This window comes from Sapajus apella, unplaced genomic scaffold, assembly GCF_009761245.1.
Source record: "Sapajus apella isolate SASKATOON/1434 unplaced genomic scaffold, GSC_monkey_1.0 scaffold73, whole genome shotgun sequence".
Lineage (NCBI taxonomy): Eukaryota > Metazoa > Chordata > Mammalia > Primates > Cebidae > Sapajus > Sapajus apella.
The window spans coordinates 6,933,743-6,957,684 of record NW_022437013.1 but is presented as its reverse complement, the minus strand read 5'-3'; the positions used below and the strand labels follow the sequence as shown (position 1 = coordinate 6,957,684).

Sequence of the window (23,942 nt, the reverse complement as noted above, 5' to 3'; positions counted from 1 at the left end):
TTAGCAAAAATACTAAGTGTTGGCAAAGGTGTAGAAACATGGTGATGGGAATATAAATTGGAGCATACTTTATAGCATAATTTGGCAGTGGCTTTGAAAGTTAAAAATGTTTATTACCCTTGTACCTGATAATTATGATCCTTACTATCTATGCTAGAGATGTATCTATGCTTGAGCACAAGGAGGCCTGCTCAAAGATTTTCACTGCAGTTCTGCCATTTTACAAATAGTAAAAATTCAGAAACAATCTAAGTAGCCGTCAAAAGGGGAATGGCTGAATTAACTATGGGGTAGAGAAAAAGATCTTAAGGACATGTTAAGCTTACAAAAAGGGCCTAGAATATATACTTATAATTTTATTTTGGAAAAGAAAATCAGATAATGAGACTATTTTTAGACGTGCGTGTACATATCTCTGATTAGGTACAGAAAAAGGTAAGAAAGACAATAGTGGCACTGACAGAGCATCAAGGGAGACTTTTGCTTTGTCTATACTGCTTGTACATTGTTCAAGAATGCGTTCCTATATTTATTGTGAAATTTTTTTTCTAGAATGTTTCAGAGGTGAAGGTATGGATCTTGGTGGCTACAGCGAACATGGCTTCTGTGAGAGGCAGGAGCAGGTAAGCTGGTAAAGTAAATAGATGAGAAATCAAAGGACTCAGATAATGACCTTCAATCTGTCATCACTTTGCTATGTGATCCCAGGAAGTAATTTTCCTTCTGAGTCAGTTTCCTCTGTACAATCAGTGATTAAGTTGAGAAGGTTACTGAGATACTTTCCCTTTCTGATATTTTATGATTCTGTAAGTCCATGTGTTTAATATAGAATAGGTCTGGTCCCTTTTGATGAGAAGATGGCTTTTTATTCTCTTCCTTCAAATTCTGGCATAGTTTGACATTTCACTTTACCCCAAATGTAAGATAATGAAAGTGAAGGTGGAACGGTCACTGTGTTCTCTGTTTGGCTATGGGTTTGAAGATTTGGTTGACCTATTTATGCTACTATCTTCTTTATACAGTATAAGCTGTTAGGCTTGTTTGAGTGTGATGAGAATGCATTCACAATGCTAGAAATAGGAAGTTCTGAACTCTACAGGATGGTCATTAATTCTGGAAATACACACACACACACACACACACACACACACACAGCCCAATGGAGCATCCCTAGTCTAAAAATCCAAAATCCAAAATGCTCCAATAAGCATTTCCTTTGAGTGTCATATTAGTACTAAGGAAATTTTGTATTTTGAAACATTTTAGATTTCAGATTTTTGAATTAGGGATGATCAACTTGCGTGTGTGTGTGTGTATATATATATATATATTTACAGATTGAACCCCTTTCAATACTTTTTCTGGGTTATACTAAAATGCATTTTTTTTCAGTGAAAATAATAGATACAAATATCTAGGGGCTATGCATATTCAGGGCTTGATAGAAACGTTGTGCCAATGCACTGAGTTCATTGCAATTTGCACAACAATTTGAACTGTGCATTGCTAATGAGGGACAATACATGGAACATGTCACAACATTTTAAAAAGTATCCTAGGTTTTAATGTAATACTTATAAACCATTTTTTATGTATAGTCACCTATATTTCTAGACTTTATGGCTACCCTGTTCTCTTGAGTCTATCACTAACAAGCAGGGTGATTTTGGACAAGTCACATCCCCAGTCTGTAGATAACAATCAGAACACCTGTTCCCTAGAGTGGGAGGGAAGAATCAAGTGAGCTATGAAAATTTACACTTATCTACAAACATCATCTTAATATGGCTCTTTATAACCGAATCAGCTTTTGGAAAAACTCCAGACGATACTCTGAGGAAACCTTGGGAATGAAGGAAACCTCTTCTTGGTCCCTCAGAGACTTTGACCGGTCTAGCTCTGATTATCATTAGTTAGCAAAGCTCCTTCCAGCTGGTCCTCATCACTTTGCTTGTTTCATGAAGTCATAAGAGTAAATTCTAAGCACTTTATTTGTAAAGAAAACAGGTAACAGCTCCCATGCAACTATTTGTCTTTCAACAATGAAATAAGCAACTTACTCTCGCTCCTTTCTCAGGAAAGCACTTACAGCTCCCACTGCAGTCTTGGCCCCCACATGGCTTTCCATAAGACTTCTCTCCCTATTGAAAAAAGGAAAAAGTTAATAAACCATGTGAACCAAGAAGCAATGTTGTCCCAGCAAACCTAACACTTACCTTCTTTACCAAGTAAATCTATAGGGGCTTAATGATCTTATCTGATGTTGTCAGTAGTCAAATTAAATAAAAACTAATATTAAGCTAGTATGCTTTTATGTCAGGTCTATACCTCATCAAATAGCCAGTTGGGGAACTTTGTTTTAGACATCTCTTCACTGGTAGAAATTCCAGGCACAACATATAAGAGAATAGCTTTACATGGGAGCTGGAAATAGACCCCAGACATATTCCTGCAAAAACAGGTGTCCTGTGATTATGGATTTGCACTCATTGGTAAAAAGTAGCTGTAGCAGATAACTTGAGTGAAATTCAAATGCTAGACATGTAGTGACAAATAAAAATGGCTACCTTGTACTCTGCTCTCAGAATTGTTCTCCTGCATTTCAGCTCACCATTCGAACCTTATAGTGGCATTCCTATGCCCAGTTAGTCAGATCCAAATTCCTCAGGTGGTATTTTGCAATACCTCCCAAGCTCTCCAACTTCATTTTACCTTTTCCTCTGATTTTTGATGATGATGACTAGCTGAATTTCTGCAAGGGCCTCACATAATCTGATGTGTGCTGATCCTCGCCAACCTTATCTCCTTTCTCTCTGGCTCACACTGCTTCAGTCACATGGGAGGGCATTCATTCTATTCATTGAAAACATCAAGCCTGTTCCTGCCCTAGGGCCTCTGCCCTCACTGTTACTTTTATCTGTAATGCTGTTCTCCTAGATTTTTAAAAAAATTGCTGGCCTTTTTCCAACACGTAGGTCTCAGTTCAACTGTCCATTCTCAGAGAGGCCATTCCTGAGTCTCCAGTTACTTTTCAATCCTATCATTTCATTACCTTTTCATCATTAGACATTCTGTCTTTTCCCACTGGAATGTAAGCTTCGTGTAAGTAGTGACTTAATTGTCTTGTCCAATGCTGTATTTCCAATGCTGAAAACAATGGATGACACTAAAGAATTTTTGGTGACCACATGAATGGAGTTAGGATTTGAACTCAGGTCTGACTAACTCCAAAGTCTTGACCTTAACCCTTATGCCTTAGTGTTTTCTAAGTCCTTTGTCTACCAGAACCTCAATACGAGGACTCAACAGTGAGAAAAACTACCTATCTGACCATATCCACCTTGGGAAAAAATCAGAACATAATATCTTTAAGAACTTTATCTCTGGGATGGACTTAGTATCATACAACTTTTTTGTTTAATGTTGGATGTTTTTTCCAAAGAGAAAAGCATATTTATGAGCTGATCTCACACTTAATCATTCTTGCCTCTGTGTACTGTGTGCCTTTTCCTAATTCCTGGAAAGCACTGTGAATTATCAGATGGTCTCTTATCTCTTTAGACATTCCCACAACACTTTATCATCACAACACCTTGGTAATAAGGTAGTGATGGCAGAGCTATGACAAAATATTACTATTTTAGATTCCAAACACCTTCCTTATATGATATATTTTATCTCTTATAAGCCCTTGACATGGTAAGTGCTATTGCACACTTTCCAGTTTGCCTTCCATTTTATGGTATATAGGACAGAGAAGTTTTCATAAGGGTGAGATCAAGAGGTGCTCTGGCAGGAGGAAGCTAGGGGCTGGCATAGAATAGAGAACTGAGGGAGCAGCATTGACTTTTATCTTCACTTATGCTGACACCCTTGTCTAATGTTGAGTACTATATTTCTTGGTATTATAGATAATTTGTATTTCCTTCTCCATACCTTTCTGTGTTTTCTAAGCAGTCTTCAACAAGCACATATAATTAATAAGAAAAAAAATAATACATGTTATTAAGTGATAAAAGTCATCCCCTTCAAGGAAGAGAACTTGAAAGGTACAGCCAAAGTCGAAATGGCATGTATTCAGAGCTTTGTCCGACTTCTAAACAATGTTGGTTTGGGTGTTCCATAAAATTGGTCTATGGTAGATGAAAAGTTTCCAGACCCCTCAAGCATGGAGCAATGAGGCTGAAAGCAAGGGAACTGGATAAGATGGGGGAAAAAAAACAATAGCAGGAGCTGAACAAAACCATAAGAAGCAGAAGGCAAGGTTTCTTAGGAACTGGCCAGAACAAGGAGGCAAAGACAACCAGCTAACAGACAGGAAGCCGTTACTGTCTTCTGTCACCGAGGAAAGTAACCAGAGAAGCCCTGTTGGCCACAAGGCAATTTCCTGTAATGCCAGCCCTGGCAGTTTCCCCAGGAGTCTTCAATTACAGTGAGGTGGGAGGAGTGAAGGCAGACTTCCAGGGAACATAACCAGACTAGACCTGAGAAGCCTCTGCCTTATCCTGGTTTGCCTGGGGACACTCCACCCCCTGCTTGACCATGCCATGTGGCTGGTGTCATTCCTGCCTTGGAATGTTCTCCCTTTTCTCTAAAGATCCAACCCTTCTTATACCCAAGAAAATTAAAAGTGGAAAGGCTTTGGGAGATCATCTAATACAGTGGTTCTTAACTCTATCAGAGCAGTACCTTATTTTTTATTATAATTATTATTCTCCTTTGCAATCCTGAAAAGAAATTCATAGCAATAAGTTATAATAAAAATGTAAGCAAAAGTTTTAAAAGCACATATTATGACCTAACTGTATTACAAAGAAAAAAAAAACAGAAAAAAATCATTTATAATAAAAAGATATGTATTTCAATATATAAAAGCTCATACACAGAAGACGTCATGAAGTAGTCAGAGGCCAACAGCTGTCTGGAGAATCATTATGAATGTGACAGCCTGCTGACACAGAATGACACTGGGATGTAGGATTGATGATTCAAGTATGATGAATCAGTTGCTATTAGTAAGTGCAGTGATTATCTCAAATGACAAATAACTCATGATGATGATCGTGGGTGGGGAGCAGGAAGTACAATCTTCCTTTTATTTACTGGGCAGTTTTATTCGGTAACAAGAAAACCATGAAAAAATTCATTTCAATATATAAAATGTAGTTTTGTTCTAGACTTAAATAATTATAAACAAAGTTTTCATCTCCATGAATATCCAAGGGTCTTTTGTATTCTGCAGGATGCAAGACAATTCTTCATAGTATTCAGAACACCTATCATTCCTAGAAGCCACCTAGTAAGTTTCCCCCGCTCCCTGATCATTTTGACAATCACAAATAGCCTCACAAGTTCCAAAATACCTCCTGGGGCGTACTTCTGGTAAGAAATATTGGTCTAATCCAAATCACCCATTTTACAGGTGGTAACACTGAATAAGATTAATTTGGCTTGGGTCACATCGTTAACAAATGGATTCTAGCACTTCTGAACATAATGCAATATTCTATTGTTTCATACCTCTCAAGACCAAATTCAAGTTCCACATCTTCCATGACCACTTCAGCTTCAGTGAAACACTAAGTCCCATTCGTTGGATAAGTGTTACATGTTGTTGTGGAAGAGTCTTTGCAATGTTCCTAAGGTTGCATAGCTGAGAGTCTTGTTTCCTTATCCAGACTGTAATGTTTATAAGGGAAAGGTCAATTTATTTTACCTCTTTGTACAAACCCACAGTGTTAAGGGGCAAAAATATGTTCTAGCCACTATCTGAGGCAGTATCACTTAGGAGTATAAGTTCTGAAGTCAGCCTGTAGAGATTTAAATCCCAGCTCTAATATTTCTGAGTTGGATGACCTTAGGCAACTGAAACCCAATTTTCCTATCTGTAAAATGAGGATGGCAACAGTATCTACTGTATAGAGTTTGGTTGGAGGATTCAATAAGATTAAGCATGCAGGCCGGGCATGGTGCCTCATGCCTGAAATCCCAGTACTTTGGGAGGCCAAGGCAGGTGGATCATGAGGTCGGGAGTTCAGGACCAGCGTGGCCAACATGGTGAAACCCTGTCTCTACTAAAAATACCAAAAAATTAGCTGAGCATGGTGGTGGGCACCTGTAATCCCAGCTACTCAAGATGTTGAGGCAGAGAATTGCTTGGACTTGGGACGCAGAGGTTGCAGTGAGCTGAGATCGTGCCATTGCACTTCAGCCTGGGCGTCAGAGTGAGACTCTGCCTCAAACAAACAAACAAATAAATAAATAAAGCATGCAAAGCGCAGTACCTGGCTCATGGCATGCACTAAGTGTCAGCTATTGTTATTATATTAACATTAGCCATACCAGACTACTCAGCAGTTTTTGCAACATTCTGGTCTCTCTCTGGAGCTCCTTATCAAGTGGTGTGTACTGGTATGGCCATGCCAGTTTGTCTGTGGCTGATGTTCACTCTGTTTGGTCAGGATGTCCATTTGGATTTGTTGATGTCTGTGAATGTAAGTATCTGAATCAATGATAGTCTGGACAAGGAAAATATGGTACATATACACCATGGAATACTATGCAGCCATAAAAAACGATGAGTTTGTGTCCTTTGTAGGGACATGGATGAATCTGGAAACCATCATTCTCAGCAAACTGACAAGAACAGAAAATCAAACACCGCATGTTCTCCCTCATAGGCGGGTGTTGAACAATGAGAACACATGGACACAGGGAGGGGAGCATCACACACTGGGGACTGTTGTGGGGGCTAGGGGAGGGATGGGGGGGTAGGGAGGTTGGGGAGAGATAACATGGGGAGAAATGCTAGATATAGATGACGGAGAGATGGAGGCAGTAAACCACATTGCCATATATCTATCTATGCAACAATCCTGCATGATCTGCACCTGTACCCCAGAACCTAAAGTGCAATTAAAAAAAGAACATAACCACATTTTTATATATCGAAATGATTTTTTTACAGTATTATTGTTACTGAATAAAAATGCACAGTAAATAAAGGGAAGATTGTATTTTTTCCCCCAGATCACCACCATGAGTTATTTGTCATGTCAGAGAATCACTGCACTAACTTAACTTTTTTTTTAGATGGAGTCTCGCTCTGCCACCCAGGCTGGAGTGCAGTGGTGTGATCTTGGATCACTGCAGCCTCTGCCTTCCAGGATCAAACCATTCTCTACCTCAGTCTCTCGAGTAGCTGGGATTACAGGTGCCCAGCACCACATCCAGCTAATTTTTATATTTTTAGTGGAGACGGGGTTGGCCAGGCTGGTCTCAAACTCCTGGCCTCAACTGATCCACCCACCTCAGCCACCAAAACTATCTTTTAATTGCTAAAAATATTTAGTAATTAGGGTTAAAGGTTTGGGTTTGCTAAACCATAACCACAAATATTGCTAAATATTTTAAACATAATCTCTACCCCACACATCTATCCTTTTGCTGATACTGGTTGCTGTGTCTACAATGCTTTCCTACTCCATTTACCACAAACCAAACTTCTATTCATTCTTCTATAACCAGCTTACACACCATCTTTTTGATGAAGACACCCTTATACTCTGCCGCCCTCTCAGCAATTCCAGGAGAAGTACTCTCTTCTCTTTGCTGATGGAGTTTTGCCATATTTCACTCAATTTGTTTGATTCTGCTATCAGACTGGGATCAGAACTATGTCTTATGTTTCTCTGCAGCCCTGTCTCAGGAAGATATTCAGTGAAGGGCTGTGAAATAATTGCTTTCAGAACAATTGAGTTACAAGTGTTAGAGATCAGCATCACTTAGGATTCTTCCTCTCTCCTGGGTCTCCTGAAATAAAGAGTTACATCACAGTGCCTCTACCACCAACCAATAGGCTTTTCTAGGCATCACCAGTGCTTTCTTGCATGGGAGTTGGCAAGGATGACAATGATGCAAAAGGTAACCCAGGAAACAAGATAGGAAGTAACAGCGGCTTAGCTGAAGTGATTGAACTGCAAAGGCCAATGATCTTTGTGAGTAATTTTCTCCAAAACTTAGGTCACAGAAGACTGGCTGTGTAGCATTTTATTCTGACCACTCATTCAACAAATATGTATTAAGCGCCTACTATGTGCTAGGCATTGTGTTAGACATTGGTGATAATGGCAGTATCATACAGCCATAAGTGTACCCAAGTCCTTGCTCTCAAGGTGTTTAAAATATAGAAGGAAGACAAACAATAAATGAATATTACATACATATTTGTTAGATGATCTGTATTGTGGAGGAAAGTAAATTGGGTAAGAGGGTAGGAAGCGTTGGGGTTAGGCTGTTATTTTATATAAGGAAGTCAGAAAAGGCCTTGCTTATAAGGGGACTTCTGAGTAGAAAACAGTGTTTCTCAAAGCCCAGTCCTTGGACCAGCATCACCAGTCCCGGGAAATTGTTAGAGTTGCAAATTCTTATCTCCTCCATGATCCACTGAATCATAAACTTTAGGGTGGGGCTGAGCAATCTATGTTTTAACAACCCTTTCAGGTGATTTTGATGCACATAATGTTTGAGACATACTGCCATAGAAGATGAAGGAGCAAGTTATGTAACTATCCAAGGAAATAGTATTCCAGGCAAAGGTAATAGCAAGTACAAAGGCAGTAAATGAGAGAATACGCTTGATGTTTTGGCTACAGCAGGGAGGCCAGAATCCTGGAGTGCAGTGGGGGTGGGGGTGTGTGGGAGGGATGGAATCCTGGGGGTGTTGGGAGAGGATGGAATAGATGATAAAGCCAGAGTTGGAACAAGAGCCAGATCATAGATTTTATAGACCAATGTAAGAGCTTTGCCCCTGGAAATCCACTGAAGGGTTTGGAACATATGAGTGACACCAATTGATTTACTTTTTAAGAGGAATTACTCAAGCTTCCATGTGAACTCTAGTGATGCAAGCACAGAGGCAGAAAGGCCACCCAGGAGACTGTTGTGGTAGTTCAGCAGGATGATAGAGGTTTATACCAGAGGGGCAGTTATAGAATCTGACAGAAGTAAAAGGAGTCTAGATATGTTTTAAAGGTAGAGCTGCCAGAATTTGCTGATGAATTGGATATGGGATGTGACTGAAACAGAGATGTCAAGGATGACTCCAAGATTTCTGTACTAGGCAACTTGAAGGATGTAATTGCTATTTATTCAGATGAAGAAAACTATTGGAGAAGCTGGCCTGGGAAGCATCAGGAATTTTGGTTTTGAGATGTGTATAAGATATCCAAATAGAGGAGTTGAGTAGATAGTTGGCTATGGAAGTCTGGAATTCAGACTTAGTCAATATAGACTTGACTATGTTGTTCTGACAAACCTAAGATTTCAATGGTTTAGCACACAAAGTTTGATTTCTCACTTATGTCATAATCCAATAAGACACAAGCAGCTCCTCTCAGTGGCCTTCTCCAAAGGTGACTTGGAATTCCAAGATGCTTTCGTCTAGCAACTCCACTATCTCAGATCCTAGTACCTGCCCTTAATTCCCCCTCACTGGAAGTGATACATCTTTTGTGTTTATGATCCCTTTAACAAGAACCAGACATATTGGACAACCTAACAACATGGAGAGTAGGAGAGAGCAGGGTTTATCTGGAGATCACCATCTCTGCCATCATTGTTATATAAAGCCACAAGGGGCTGGGTGTGGTGGCTTATGCCTGTAATCCCAGCACTTTGGTAGGCCAATGCAGGGGGATCACTTGAGCCAAAGAGTTCAAGACCAGACTGGGCAACATAGTGAGACCCCATCTCTACAAAAAATTAGCTAGGTATGGTGGCATGTGCCTGTAGTCCCAACTACTCAGGAGGCTGAGGCAGGAGGATCACTGGAGCCCAGGAGTTTGAGGCTGATCATGCCACTGCACCCAGCCTGAGTGACAGAGTGAGACCCTGTATAAAAAAACAAAAAGCCTCAAAAGTAGATGAGATTACCAAGGGAGTGAAGGTAGATAAAGGGAAGAGAATACATCCTAGAATTAAGCACTGAAGCATGTCAGTGTTAAGAGAACATGAGGTGGTACTAGAGAAGGAATCTGAGAGGGAGTAGCCAGTGAGATGAGTAAAGAACCAATATACAAAGGGGCCCTGGGAAAAGGTGGTAAGCTTAAATTATTAATAGGTCAAGTAAGGCAAGATATGAAAACATACCAATGGATTTAGCAATGTGGTGATCTGTACCAGATAAATTTCAGTGGCTTATTGCAGCTAAAGGCCAGATTGCAAGGGGTTCAGTGGAGAGTGGGAAGTGAGGAACTGGAGAAATCCAAGATAGCAAATTATCTAAAGGAGTATTTGGAATGGAAGAAATAGCACTGTAGCCAAAGAGGGATATGGTGTAAAAAGTATGCTTAATTTTTGTTAAGATTGGAGACATTGGAATATGTGAGTATTTTGAAGGAATATGTGTTGACACAGGAGAGAGATGGAAAAATTGTTGGGGGTGACTTTAAGTGCACAGGAGGGGATGGTATCTAATACATAAGTTGATGGAATGCCCCTAGATAAGAGAATTAAAAGTTCATCCACAGTGACAGGTGGAAAGGCAGAATACCTAGGTTGGTATAAATGCAGGTAGGGTAGTTGATGTGGTAATGGAAGCATGCAGATGTTCTCTTCATCATACTTACTTTTTCCTCTCAGTGAAACAAGAATCAAGGTTATCAGCTGAGAGCAAGAACAGGAAGGAGGTATTGGAAGTTTGCAGAGAGATAAGGTGTGACATGATCAGTTAGGAGAGCAGGGAGAAGGCATAGACTAGGGAAATCTGACAGGACTGCAAGGCGGCTAAGGGCCCACCTGAGTTTGGTGGTCATGAACTTAAAGGAACATCAGTTATTAATATTGTGAGGTTTTCTGTAGCGGTGTCCAGCCACATGGATACACATGTAGACTACAGGAACAGTTGGATTTAATCAAGGTTGGGATCTGCTAGTTGAGGATGATAAGGGAAAAGAGGGGCAAGGGAGTCAACGGTATATGGAAAGAAGTGATTATGATTATGGACCATGGAATCTAGGTTTCCTATGGAAGGAACTGAGCACAGGCAGTGGGTAAGGGGCAGTAGAAAGGTAGTAGGATCAATGGATGATTGACTCTGGTGGCATTGAAGAAATGCATGGATTTTAGGATTGTGACTATGTCCCAGAAGAAAGAAGGCATGGTACTGTAAAGACACTAGCCCTGTTAATATCCCGCATAGTGCAAAACAAGACAGTTCTTGGAATATAATAAATTCATCTTGAATTAGCACAGTAAATGGTTGTTGAAATGGCTTCTCATTCCCGGTTTCATACAACATAACAAAACTGCCCCCTTTTAATAACTTCAGATTTCTTCAAAACGTCTTTCACATCAAATCTCATTTGATTTTCCACCCCAAATCTGAAACAGATGTTTTAGATATGTGTGTGTGTAGAGACATAGACACATATACAATATTACAACGATTTATTTATATCTTCACCTGCCCTCCTAGACATTAGGTTCCTTTGAGATGAAGACCTTGGTTTCACTATAAGACAAATCAATGGAAATTCTTTAAGCCTCAATTTCCTGAACTATAAAAAGGGATATTTTACTTTACAGGATTTGGTGAGGTTAAATGAGATGATGATTTTAGTCAAGTGCTTACTATATTAAGCATATGCTCAATCTATGTCAGCTGGTAATATTTACAATTACAGTGTCTAGTACTGTGCATGAGAATGCTTAATAGGTCCTCATTCAATGGCTAATTCCCATTTTAAAGATGAGGAAATGGAAATTCAGCTGTTAAATGACTTTTTCAACACAAAAAGTTAAGTATCAGAGTGGGGATAAAAAACCAGGTACTTTCAACTGTCTGGCTCGTGTGTGTGTGTGTGTGTGTGTGTGTGTGTGTGTCTGTGTATAACTGGACCTGCTGCCACTAGTTCCAGGAATTAGCCCAAAACTAAGATGCCGGGAAAAGAAAGATGAGTGTTGAGAGGTGCCTTTTGGGGGGTACTTTTTAATCAATATTACTCTACTTACTTCACAATATTATTTGTATCGTTTGCACATTTTCTAAATAACTTTCATATATAATTCTTATAAGTACTTTTGAAACAAAGGAATGATTTTTCATATGACCGTTTTCTAGATTAAAAAAAAAATCCTGAGTTTCAGAGTGTTGGTATCATTTGCTAGTTATATGACAAAGTGAAGATAGCCAAACATCTAAAAGAGAAAAATAATACAAGATGCTGAGGTGACCTTTCATAATCTTCATTCACTGCCAGTGGTCTCAGGATCCAAAAATTCTGAGGCCTCTTTGGCTAGATCAGGCGTATCCTGGGGCCACATTCACAATATCAGCTACCGTGAATATCTGCTATGTGCCTAGTTAAGTAGTTCACTTTTGTTATATCACTGACTGTCCCACCTCCACTGTGAGGTAGGCACTGTTACCGTTATCTTTTTACAGATGAAAAAACTCATGCTTCAAGGGATTAGTTTGCCTTCCCAAGGTCAGTCAGCTAGGGAGCAGCATTATTTCAGACCCAGGTTTGGCTCAAAATCTTAGACCTCTTCCCTTAAACCAGGTCCCCTTTAACATTACCCTGCGTTTCTGAACTTCTTGCTAGTAGTACAGAGAATCTGGCTTTACTTTGAGCAATTCTAAAATGAAACCTAAAACCTTTGCATTGAAATGTGAACATACACAGATGCACACGTACACACATGCATACACATACATACACACATTAAACCAAGCTGGGTCCTGTCCCATGTTTAATGTGCACTTGCCTTTTAAGAAAAGCTCCCTATGAGTTTATGAATGAAAGACTCTGGGAAGAGAAGAAAGTGATCTGTGTGATCTAGCTCCCTACCACATGGGACTTGTCACCTATACTTTATTTTAAGGAAGAAACTGACACCAGACATTGCTGAATATTTCAGGAAGCCATTTCCCTCCAACATCTGTTCAACTGTGTTCACACCATAGATAAAAACAACTGATGGCATCAGGGATAGAAAAGGAACAGGGAATTCAGGTTTCACTTGAAAAGCTCTAGCCAGCCAGTATGAACCAGGGCCTGAGTGGATGTAGTACTACCCAGTTAGACCTTTAAGTAAATTTAACAAACAAATGCTTAACACACAAACTAAATATTGCTCATAATGTTCTTAAAATAGAAGTCTCTTTTTCCTCTGTTAGTAAGAATTTACTGAGTAGCTATGAAAGAACACATCCCAAGGCTAGTCACAGGGAGCAGTGAGGAATACTCAGATTTAGCAAAAAAAATACAGGATGCACAATAAACTTGAATTTCAGAAAAACTACAAGTAACTTTTTAGTATAAGTATGTCCCAAATTAGTGTATGTTCCATGCAATATTTGGGGATATACTTATACTAAAGATCTATTTGTTATTTATCTGCAATTCAAATTTAATTGAGTGTCATCTATTTTGTCTGGAAACCCTACACGTAGCATCATGATACACTTGTGTGACAAATTCAGTTATGAGGTGTGTCAAAAGTAATCGTTAGTAATAGTAGTTAAAATATAAATTCTTTGCCTTACTTTTTCAGAAAATTAAGAGGGGACTCATGTTTCTTTCTGTAACTGAGTCACTCCTACTCATTTGCATTCTAATATGCTTTCCAAAGTAAAAGGGGAAAGCAGAGTTACAACTAGCATTGTAATGATTAAATTTATTCATTTACTCAGCAAGTATTTATTGAATGCCTGCTGTATACTGGCTTGCTGTGTGCTTGCTAGACAACCTTTAATGCACACTTGCTATGTATAAAGGCACTGTGTTGGGCAGTATGGAAAAAAGACAAATATTTAGAAAACATATTCCTTGCACTCAGGAAACTAAAAGCTTGATACAGGAGATAGCTGCAGTCAAAAGGAGAAAGTGAGAACTATCGCTGCAGAAGATAAAAAGACATCCTTCTAAAACTTGGATGTGATTGTTTTATCTTCCCTCAAAAGCCTCTGATGGCTCCCCATTACCCACAAAGTTCAAAATTTAAGTATGACATTTAAGGGCACTCAAAATCAGGCTCAACTTACCATTGTAAGCCCACCTGTCACCCCCTCTAGTCACAGGGGCCTATTTATTGATTATCCTGTTTTCCTGGAACACCTTTCATGTTTCAACCATTTCTCTGGAAATTCTAGTCACATCCATTCTTTTTCCTTTTTGTAAAAACTTTACTGAGATGGAACTCATATATCACAAAATTCACACATCCTTTCTTAAATTTCACTTTCTGTCTTTTCCAACAATAGCACTGCTAATGTTTTACTGTTATATTTGTTGGTCATTCTAACAGCCTCTCCTTTTGACTACTGTAGAGAAATTGTGGCAACAGTTTTCCAGTAAAAACATTCAAAATTATTTCAGGTGATCTGGCTGAGCCTCAGTTTCCTCAGTTGTACAATGCGTGGTGGGACTGTATGTTCTACATTCTGTGAGCTTACTCTTGTTACTAGACCTTAAGTATGCAGTGAGTGTCATGGCCTTTAGTGGCTTGGTACAGGCCCTCTCTGCTAATTTATAATATGATAGCTTTAGGAAAATCATTACAAGTTGAAAACAAAATCTTTTAAGGTTTCTAGTTGGGAGATTAAGAATTTTGTTTTTAACTCTAGAGAAATAGGAAGAGTTAGGAGTCCAGGACAGAGACTGTGTCCCGTTGGAAATATCCTGACAGACTGTCTCCTCTGTTATTAAGTCCAAGTGGTTAAGGGCAGTGCCATTTCTTTCTTTTGGACTAGTGGGACACAGTATAACAAATGCTCAGTTGAGACAGATGGTGAGTTCATGTGTGTAGTTCACCAGCAGTAGCAGTTATTGGGAAACAGAATAGGAGACAAATACAGGTCATTTCCATAAAGACAATATTTCACCAGATGTTTAGCTCACAATGTAGATAGTGTCTAAGGCTTACATGTGTTGATAAGGAGAAAGATGTTTCAAGTTGCTCACAGATGGGGAAAGATGACATGTGAAGAAGACTAACCAGGAAAATTAAATGGCTCGTAGAAAATCCATCCCTCATGACTAGGAGGAAAAATTAGAAGGAAACAAAATCCTATAAAGTACAAAATCCAGCAAACACCAGGACCTCTGTCTTCATTTGCCAAGAACAACATATTACTTTTACCTAGTTGTATGGCTGCAATTTTAAGCTATAAATCCTTTCAGAAGTTAATTTTCATTTTGTTTGAAGCATGAACAAGACAAACCAACTTGTCACGTATGACTACATTTCTAAAATTAGGAGAAATAGCCCTAATCCCTTCTCACAGGCAGAAAATAGAAACAAGTCAAGTATTCTACTTAGTTGGTGGGAACAGACTTTGAAAAGCAAAACAAAACAAACAACAACAACAACACACACACACACAAGCACTATATTTCATAAGCAAAGTTCAAACTCCAGTTGAAACTTTTTGGGCTTAATAAAAGCCATAGGCGAAGGAGCGGTCCAGTATTTCTGTCTCTAATTCCATATTTCATGACTTCAAAACTCATCTACTTTTCTTTTTGTTTCTAAGCACAGTGAGATGCAAAACCAATTTTTAGAAGCCCTTCTGTGGCAAAACTTTATCTTTGGTAATTCCTGTGCAAGACATAAACTACCAAATCTCACTGAAGAAGTAGAGAATCCCGATAGTCCCTTGCCTATTAAATAAATTGAATTTGCAGTTAAAAACCTTCCAATAAAGGAAACTCCTGGGCTAGATGGCCTCACTGGTGATTTCTACCAAACATTTAAGGAATAAATATATTGATCCTATACAAATTCTTCCAGAAAATTGAAGATGAGGGATTAGTTTCTAACTCATTCTGTGAGTCCAGCATTACCATTACAGACTACTATTTTTCAGAGCTATAGATACAAAAATTCTTGATAAAAATTCACAAAATTGAACCTAACAATATATAGAAATGATGGTACATTATGACCAAGTGCAGTTTATTCCAGGTATGGTAAGTTGGTTTAACATCTAAAAATTAGTCAATGTCATTCACCGTATTAGCAGACCAAAAAGAAAAAAAAAAAACCCTATCATTATCTCAATAGATGCAGAAAAATAATTTGAGAAAATCCAGCCTCTACTATTGATAAAAACTCAAAGCAAACTAGAAATAGAAGGAAACTTCTTCAACCTGCTAAAAGGCAACTATGGAAAATACTACAGATATCATTATGTCTGTTGGTGGAAGCCTGAATGCTTTCCCAACTAAGACTGGGAGCAAGGCAAAGATGTCCACATTTACACTTCTATTCAACATTGTGCTAGGCATTCTAGCCAGTGAAAAAAAGGCATCCAAATTCAAAAGGAAGTTGCAAAATAGTGCTTATTCACAGATAACATGATCTAATAAAATACAACATGAAATCTACAAAAAGCTACTAGTACTAATAAGTGACTTTAGTAATGCTGGATGATACAAGATCAATATACAAAAATTAGTTGCAGTTCTATATACTAGCAATAAACCACTGTAAACTGAAATAAAAATGCCTTTATGATAACATCAATTATATGAAACACTTAGGAATAAATCTGACAAAAGATGTGCAGTGCCTATGCATGGCAAACTTAATTGCTGAGAAAATTAAAGAATATTTAAATAAATGGAAAGATATCTTTATAATATCAATTTCCCCCCAATTGCTGATCATAAACTCAGTGCAATTTGAAAATGTATATGAAAATGTAAAGGACCTAGCATAGCCCAAGCAACTCAGAAAAACAAAAAGCTTTGAGACTTACAGGATCTACTTCAAGACTTATTGTGAAGCTACAACAATCAAGACAGCATAAAGTTAGACAAATGTATGCATGAAACAGAATAGAGTCCATAAATAGATCCACATATATATAGTCAACTGATTTTTGACAAAGCTGCAGTGGTATTCCAGTAGAGAAAGAATAGTCTTCAACAAATAGTCTCCAGCAAAGGATAGTCTGGAACAACTGGACATCCAATATGCAAAATAAACAGATGATGAACTTTGATCTATACTTTACACTATGTACAAAAATTAACTCAAAATATATTTTAGATATACATATAAGCCTGAGACTTCAAAATTTCCAGTAGAAAAATTAGGAGAAAATATTTGTCCTCTTAGATTAAGCAGAGATTTAGATACAACACCAGAAATTTGAAGTATGCAAGAAAAAAATGAAGAAATTGGACATCATCTAAATTAAAACTTCTTTTTTTGAATAATATTCTTATAAGAATGGAAAGATAAGCTCCAGACTGAGAGAAAATATTTGCATATCACATATCTCAGTGTCTCCAACTCCTGGGTTGCAGATCTGTCAGTGGCCTGTTAGGAACTGGGCTGCACAGCAGGAGGTAAGCGGCGGGCATGTGAGCACCTGAGCTCTGCCTCCTGTCAGATAAGCAGTGGCATTAGATTCTCATAGGATCTCAAATCCTATTGTAAATAGCACATGCAAGAAATCTAGGTTGCATGCTCCTTATGAGAATCTAACTAATGCCTGAAGATCTGAGCTGGAATAGTTTCATCCTGTAAACATCCCTAGCCCCACACCCCCCCGACCCTGTCTACAGAAAAATTGTTTTTCACAAAACGAGTCCCTTCTGCCCAACAGGTTGGGGACTGCTGACATAGCTCATAAGGCAGTAGTACCCAGCTGGCCCTGGGGACTATTTATTCCTGTCATAGAGGACTATTGATACAGGCAGCATCATAAATGAGTATCAAAATAATTATGCCAAATAAAAAGTGTAATTATTGTGTAATTATGTAAAAAAGCATACATATTTTATATTTCCATTTCCATAGAATTCTAGAAAATTAAAATTTATTTATAGTGACAGAAAACAGATTTAATATGATTGCCCAAGGGTGAGGGCATGGCAGAGAGGAGTGAGAGGAGGGATTACAAACGAAGGGAACTTTTGCTGATAATGGACATGTTCATTATCTTGATTTTGATGATGCTTTCATGCTTGTACATATTTGTCTAAACTTATTAAATTGTACACTTTAAATATGTTCAGTTTACTATAAGTCAGTTGTATCTCAGTAACACTGTTAAAAGATCACAACAAAGGGACTCAGAAGTCAATCTGAATAGGCTCCCACTGCCCAAATAAGTGATGGCCTGAATGTCGATAATGATAACTGCATTGAATGAAACTTGTAAAATATTCAGAACTTCATGAGTCCATAATGGCACCTAACACAAAAAAAAACCCTCACAGGTCACTTTTGGAGGATGCTAGGGAAATAATTATTTTTTAAATTGGTTAACAAAAGGATAGTGGAATCAAGCATTCATCCTGCCTTTCTTAAATGAACTATAACTCAGAATAACCATAAAAATTAATGAAGGGATGTTTCTCCTAAATGAAGTATACAGGTACTGTATGCATAAGAAAAGACAGAATTATAGAATCAAAATTTGCAACTCCCAATAAAGTAATGGACTGGGGTTCTAATGAAGATCAAGAGCTGCTAGTATTTCAGAAAGAAGATCAAGCAGACATTGTAGCATTTTGTACTTCAATAATGATGGAAGAATAAAACACTATCTGATTAAATATTTTTGCAGAAAGAGAGGAAGGGGAAGAGGGGAAGGAAAAGGGAGAGGGAATGGGGGGAAAGAAGGAGGGAGGCAGAGAGGAAGAGGGGGAAAAAGAGAGAGAGAAAAAAATGGAATATAATCAAATCTCTAGAACTACCAACACTTTACAACACTTTATAGTAAATACAGGAGAACTGTAACCAACAAATCAAAACTATGGGAAACTTACAGGACAAAATAATCCAGTTTTTGTCAACAAAAGATTTCAGGGAGGAAAAAAGAGAGATTGAGGAGAAGCTACAGATTAAAACCATTATGAACAACAGTATGGAGATGCCTCAAAAAATTAGAAATAGAACTACTACATGATCCAGCAATTCCAATACTGGATATATACCCAAAGGAAATGAAATCATGTTGAAGAGATATCTGTGATCCAAGACTAATTGCAGCACTATTCACAATAGCCAAGATATGAAGTAAACCTAAATGTCCATCATTGGATGAATGGATAAATAAAATGTGGTACATATACACATGGTGAAATGCTACTCAGCCATGAAAAAGAACAAAATCTTCTCATTTGCAACAACATGGATAAACCTAGACAATATTATGTTGAGTGAGATAAGTCAAAGATGGAACACATACCACATGATCTCATGTGTGGAGTCTAAAAGAAGTTGATCTCACAAAAGTAGAGAGTAAAATAATGGTTACTAGAAGCTAAGGAGAATGGGAGGGTGGCTGGAAATGATGGGGAGAAGTTGGGTGACTGTAGTCAAAAGTAATGTTTTGTATAGTTCAAAATAGCTAGAATAGAGGAATTTGAACGTTCTTACCACAAAGAAACGATACGTGTTTGAGGTGATAGATATGTTAGTTACCATGATTTGATCATTACACGATTTATATATGTATGGAAACATCCCACCGTACCCTATAAGTATGTACAATTATGAGTCAATTAAACACAAAATAAAAGTTAAAAAATAAAGTGACTTAAGAGACTTGTCATCCAATCACAATATAGGGACTTTATTTGGATATTCAGATGTAAGGAAGCAAATCCATTTATAAAACAATGGGGAAGGCAAGGTGTGGTGGCTCACACTTGTAATCCCAGCACTTTGGGAGGCCAAGGTTGGTGGATCACCTGAGGTCAATAGTTCGAGACAAGCCTGACCAACATGGTGAAACCCTGCCTCCACTAAAAATGCAAAAATTAGCAGGGCGTGATGGTGCACACCTGTGATACCAGTTACTCGGTAGGCTGAGGCAGGAGAATCGCCTCAACCTAGGAGGCGGAGGTTGTAGCGAGCTGAGATCGGCCATTGTCTCCAGCCTAGGCAACAAGAGCAAAACTCAGTCTCAGGGTAAAAAAAGTGGCGGGCATATGAACATTGCCTGGATATTTGATTATACTATATTATTATCAATTTTGTTGTCGGTGTGATAATGGGATTTTGGATTTTTCATAACTTGCTTTTAAGAGATACATAATGAAATACAGAGGAAATGAGATTATTTCTGGTATTTGTTTCCCAATGATTGAGGGTGGGGAGAAGTGAGAATTGTTGAAATGAGATTGCTTATGAATTAGTAAATTTGAGGCTGAGCAATTGGTACATGGAAGGAGTTTCATTGTACTATTCCATTTTTTCTATTTGAAATTTTTTATGAAAAAAACAGTTTAGGAAAGGGACTTAAGTTTCTGAGTTGGTGAATGGATAGACTAAGGTGAACGACTGAACCTTTGTGGGAGGGGAAGTAAAAAGAAGAGTCAAAAGTGACTCAGCTTGAGGAACAGGGAGGATGGTAGTGCCATTTGCTGAGGTGGGGAAGCATGGAATAGGAACAATTTATGTGTGTGTGCATGCATGTGCATGTATAGAAAATGAGTTCAGTTTTGGACATGCTGAGTTTGAAATTTCTGTGAATAGCCAGGAAAATATGTCTAAACAGTTAGATATATATATGGGCTTGGAGCTTGGAGGAGAAATTTGGGATAGAACATAGAATTATGCATGGGCAAGTTTGTACTGAGAGTGAATGAGTTCTGGGAGAAAGCCCTGAGGAATATATACCTTAAAGATCTACACAGAGGAAGTAGGGATCAGACTTATATGGATACAAAGCAGAATGGGACAAAGACTCTGCCACTGGGGAGCTCCAACTTTAACCAGGGATACACATTCAATTAAATTCTATAGGCCTGGTCCTGGCCCAGACACTAGGCAAAATATACTACTTTGAAAATATTCATGTGCTGTTATGCATGGCTCTCCAAGTACTCTATGAGCATTAATTAGTCTTATCTCTCAAAAGGCTGTAAATGACTCCAGTGCAAGGAGTCAGAGAATCTTTGGGAATAAATGGAATTCACTACATTTGAAGGACATGATTCTTCCCTGACATACCCAGGGCTGCCCTTTTAGATGGGTGATGAATGAAATCTAGGTACTGATAGAGCCTGAAAACTGAGTAGGCAATCCTGGAAACCAGGAGGTATAAGGCAGGGGACAGGTAACTGCCACCAGCCTATATATTCAATTTCTAACTTGGTCAAAATCAAGTTGTCAGAGATAAAGGTGGCCCTAGCAGGAACATCTGTGTGCCTGTTTTCAATCCACAGCTATACCAAGTAATTTTTCCATCCCTAGCTTGGGTTTCAGAGATTAAGCCAAGTTTAGGGAGAGATGCTAACAAATCTGAGATTTCTCATATCATCACCACTTTGTCATTACACACTGTGCACAAAGCTAAGATTCAATAAATGTTTATTGAATTAATGTGTTCAATCAGTAAATTTAACCAAACAGGATAGTCTAAAATAAAGAGGGGAGTCTATTTTTACCTCTATTTTTGCAAGGTTTCTCCTTCTGAATTAAGTAAATTTCCCACTTACAGATAAACATCCGAGTGTTCTCAGTTATCATCAGGTGTAAACGACATCATGAAATACCCCTGGGTGCTTTTCTTGTGGCTTTATTTTCCTGCCTTGACCTACCTTTGTCAATGTGTTTTGTCATATTTTGCCACATGGTGCAAATTTCTTTGTAGAGCAATCTCTTCTAAATATTCTCAGAGCCTAGCATTGTGCCTGGTACATTAGTAGGTGGTTATATTAGATTGGGGTCTTCAGGGAAATAAAATGAAAATGGTCTTTGTGTGTGTGTGTGTTTGTACACTACTATGTCACTCAACAACTGGGATATATTCTGAGAAATACATCCTTAGGTGATTTTCTCATTGTGCAAACATCATAGTGTACTTACATAAACTTAGATGGTATAGCCTACTACACACTAGGCTCTATTGTATAGCCTATTGCTCTTAGGCTAAAAACATGTACAGCATGTTACGGTACTAAATACTTCAGGCAATTGTAACACGATGTTAAGTAATTGCACATTTATATCTGAACATAAAAAGGTACAGAAAGATACAGCATTAAAATATTATGGAACCACTGTTGTAAATGTCATCCATCCTTGGCCAAAACATTGTTTGTGGCACATGACTGTATTTATATTAAGGAATTAGCCCACTCAATTGTGGGAACTGGGAAGTCTGGAATCTGCAGGGCAGGCTGACAGGGTAGAGACCCAGGGAAGAGATGACATTGCAGTCTAAAGTCCAAAGGCAGTCTGAAGGCAGAATTCCTACTTTGTTAGGGGATCTCAGTCTTTTTCTCTTGAGGCCTTCAACTGATTGGATAAGGCCCACCCACATTATGGAGGATAATCTGCTTTACAAAAAGTCTACTGATTTATTGATTTTTATAGATTAGGGGGTACAAGTGCAGTTGTGTTACGTGAATATATTGAGTAGTGGTGAAAGTCTGGGCTTTTAGTGTACCCATCACCTGAGTAGTGTACACTGTACTCAATAGGTAGTATTTCATCCCTCATCCCACTTCTACACTCCAACCTTTTAGAGTCTCTAATGTCTATTATTCCTTTCTGTATGTCCATGTCTAACTCATTGTTTATCTCCCACTTATGAGTGAGAATATGTGGTTTTTGACTTTCTATTTCTGAGTCATTTCACTTAGGAAGATTGCTTCCAGTTCCATCCATGTTACTGCAAATACATGCTTTCATTCTTTTTTGTCACTGAGTGGCATTCCATGGGTTATATACCACATTCTTTTTATTCAAGTATCCACTGATGGACATTTAGATTGATTCCATGACTTTTTGATATTGTGAATAGTGCAGTGATAAATACATGAGTGCAGGTGTGTTTTTGATATAATGATTTCTTTTCCTTTTGGTAGATACTCAGTAGTGGGATTGCTGGACGCACAGTAGTGATAGTTCTCTTTTTAGTTCTTTGAGAAATTTCCATACTGCTTTCCATATCAGTTGTACTAGTTTACATTCCCAGCAACAGAGTATAAGCATTCTCTTTTCTCCGCATCCTCGCCAACATCTTTTGCTTTTTGCCTTTTAAATAATAAGCAGACTGCTGTAAGATGGTATCTTATTACGGTTTTAATTTGCATGTCTGATGATTAGTGATGTTGGGCAAGTTTTCATGTTTGTTGGACACCTGTATCTCTTCTTTTGAAAAAAAGTTTGTTCATGTCCTTTGCCCATTTCTAACAGGGCTATTTGTGTGTGTGTGTTTCTTTCTTTCTTTTCTTTCTTTTTTTTTTTTTTTTTTGAGTTTAGTTCCTTATAGATTCTGGATATTAGCCCTTGGCTTGATGCACACTTTGCAAATATTTTCTCCCATTCCACAGGTTATCTTTTTACTCTGTCAATTATTTCTTTTGCTGTGCAAAAGCTTTTTAGTTGCATTAAGTCCCATGTGTCTATTTTTGGTTTTGTTATGTTTGCTTTTGAGGACTTAGTTATAAATTTTTCACCTAGGCCAATGTTCAGAAGTGTTTTTCCTTGGCTTCTTTTTTCTAGAATTTTTATAGTTTGAGATATGGCATTTAAGTCTTTAACTACCTTGAGTTAATTTTAATATATGGCGATCATATGGGTTTAGTTTCATTCTTCTGCATATGGCTATCCAATTTTTCCAGCCTTATTTATTGGTAGGGCATCCTTTCCCCAATGAATATTCTTGTCAATTTTGGTCAAAGATCAGTTGATTGTAGTTACTGGCCTTTTTTCTGGTTTCTCTATTCTATTCTACTAATCTGTGTGTCTATTGTTATACTGGAACTATGCTACACCATGGGTTTTATGGTACACCAACTGGGTTTTATTCAAGGGATGCAAAGATCATTCAATATGCAAATCAATAAATGTGATTAACCACATAAACAGAATTAAAAATAAAAGTCATATGATCATTTCAATAGATGCAGAAAAAACATTCGATAAAATCCAGAATCCCTTCATGATAAAAACCCTCAACAAAC

The 23,942-nt window shown here is 38.1% G+C and overlaps 1 protein-coding gene across 3 annotated transcripts in view; it reads right to left on the bottom strand.

Moving 5' to 3' along the window:
- The window catches only part of COL4A6 (collagen type IV alpha 6 chain), a 294,729-nt gene that overhangs the window by 161,343 nt on the left and 109,444 nt on the right, over window positions 1-23,942 (bottom strand). For all 3 annotated transcript variants that reach the window (XM_032250869.1, XM_032250870.1, XM_032250871.1), the window contains exon 3: window positions 2,061-2,141. In XM_032250869.1, the coding sequence (XP_032106760.1) occupies window positions 2,061-2,141 (81 nt within the window). The remainder of the gene's footprint in view (window positions 1-2,060; window positions 2,142-23,942) is intronic.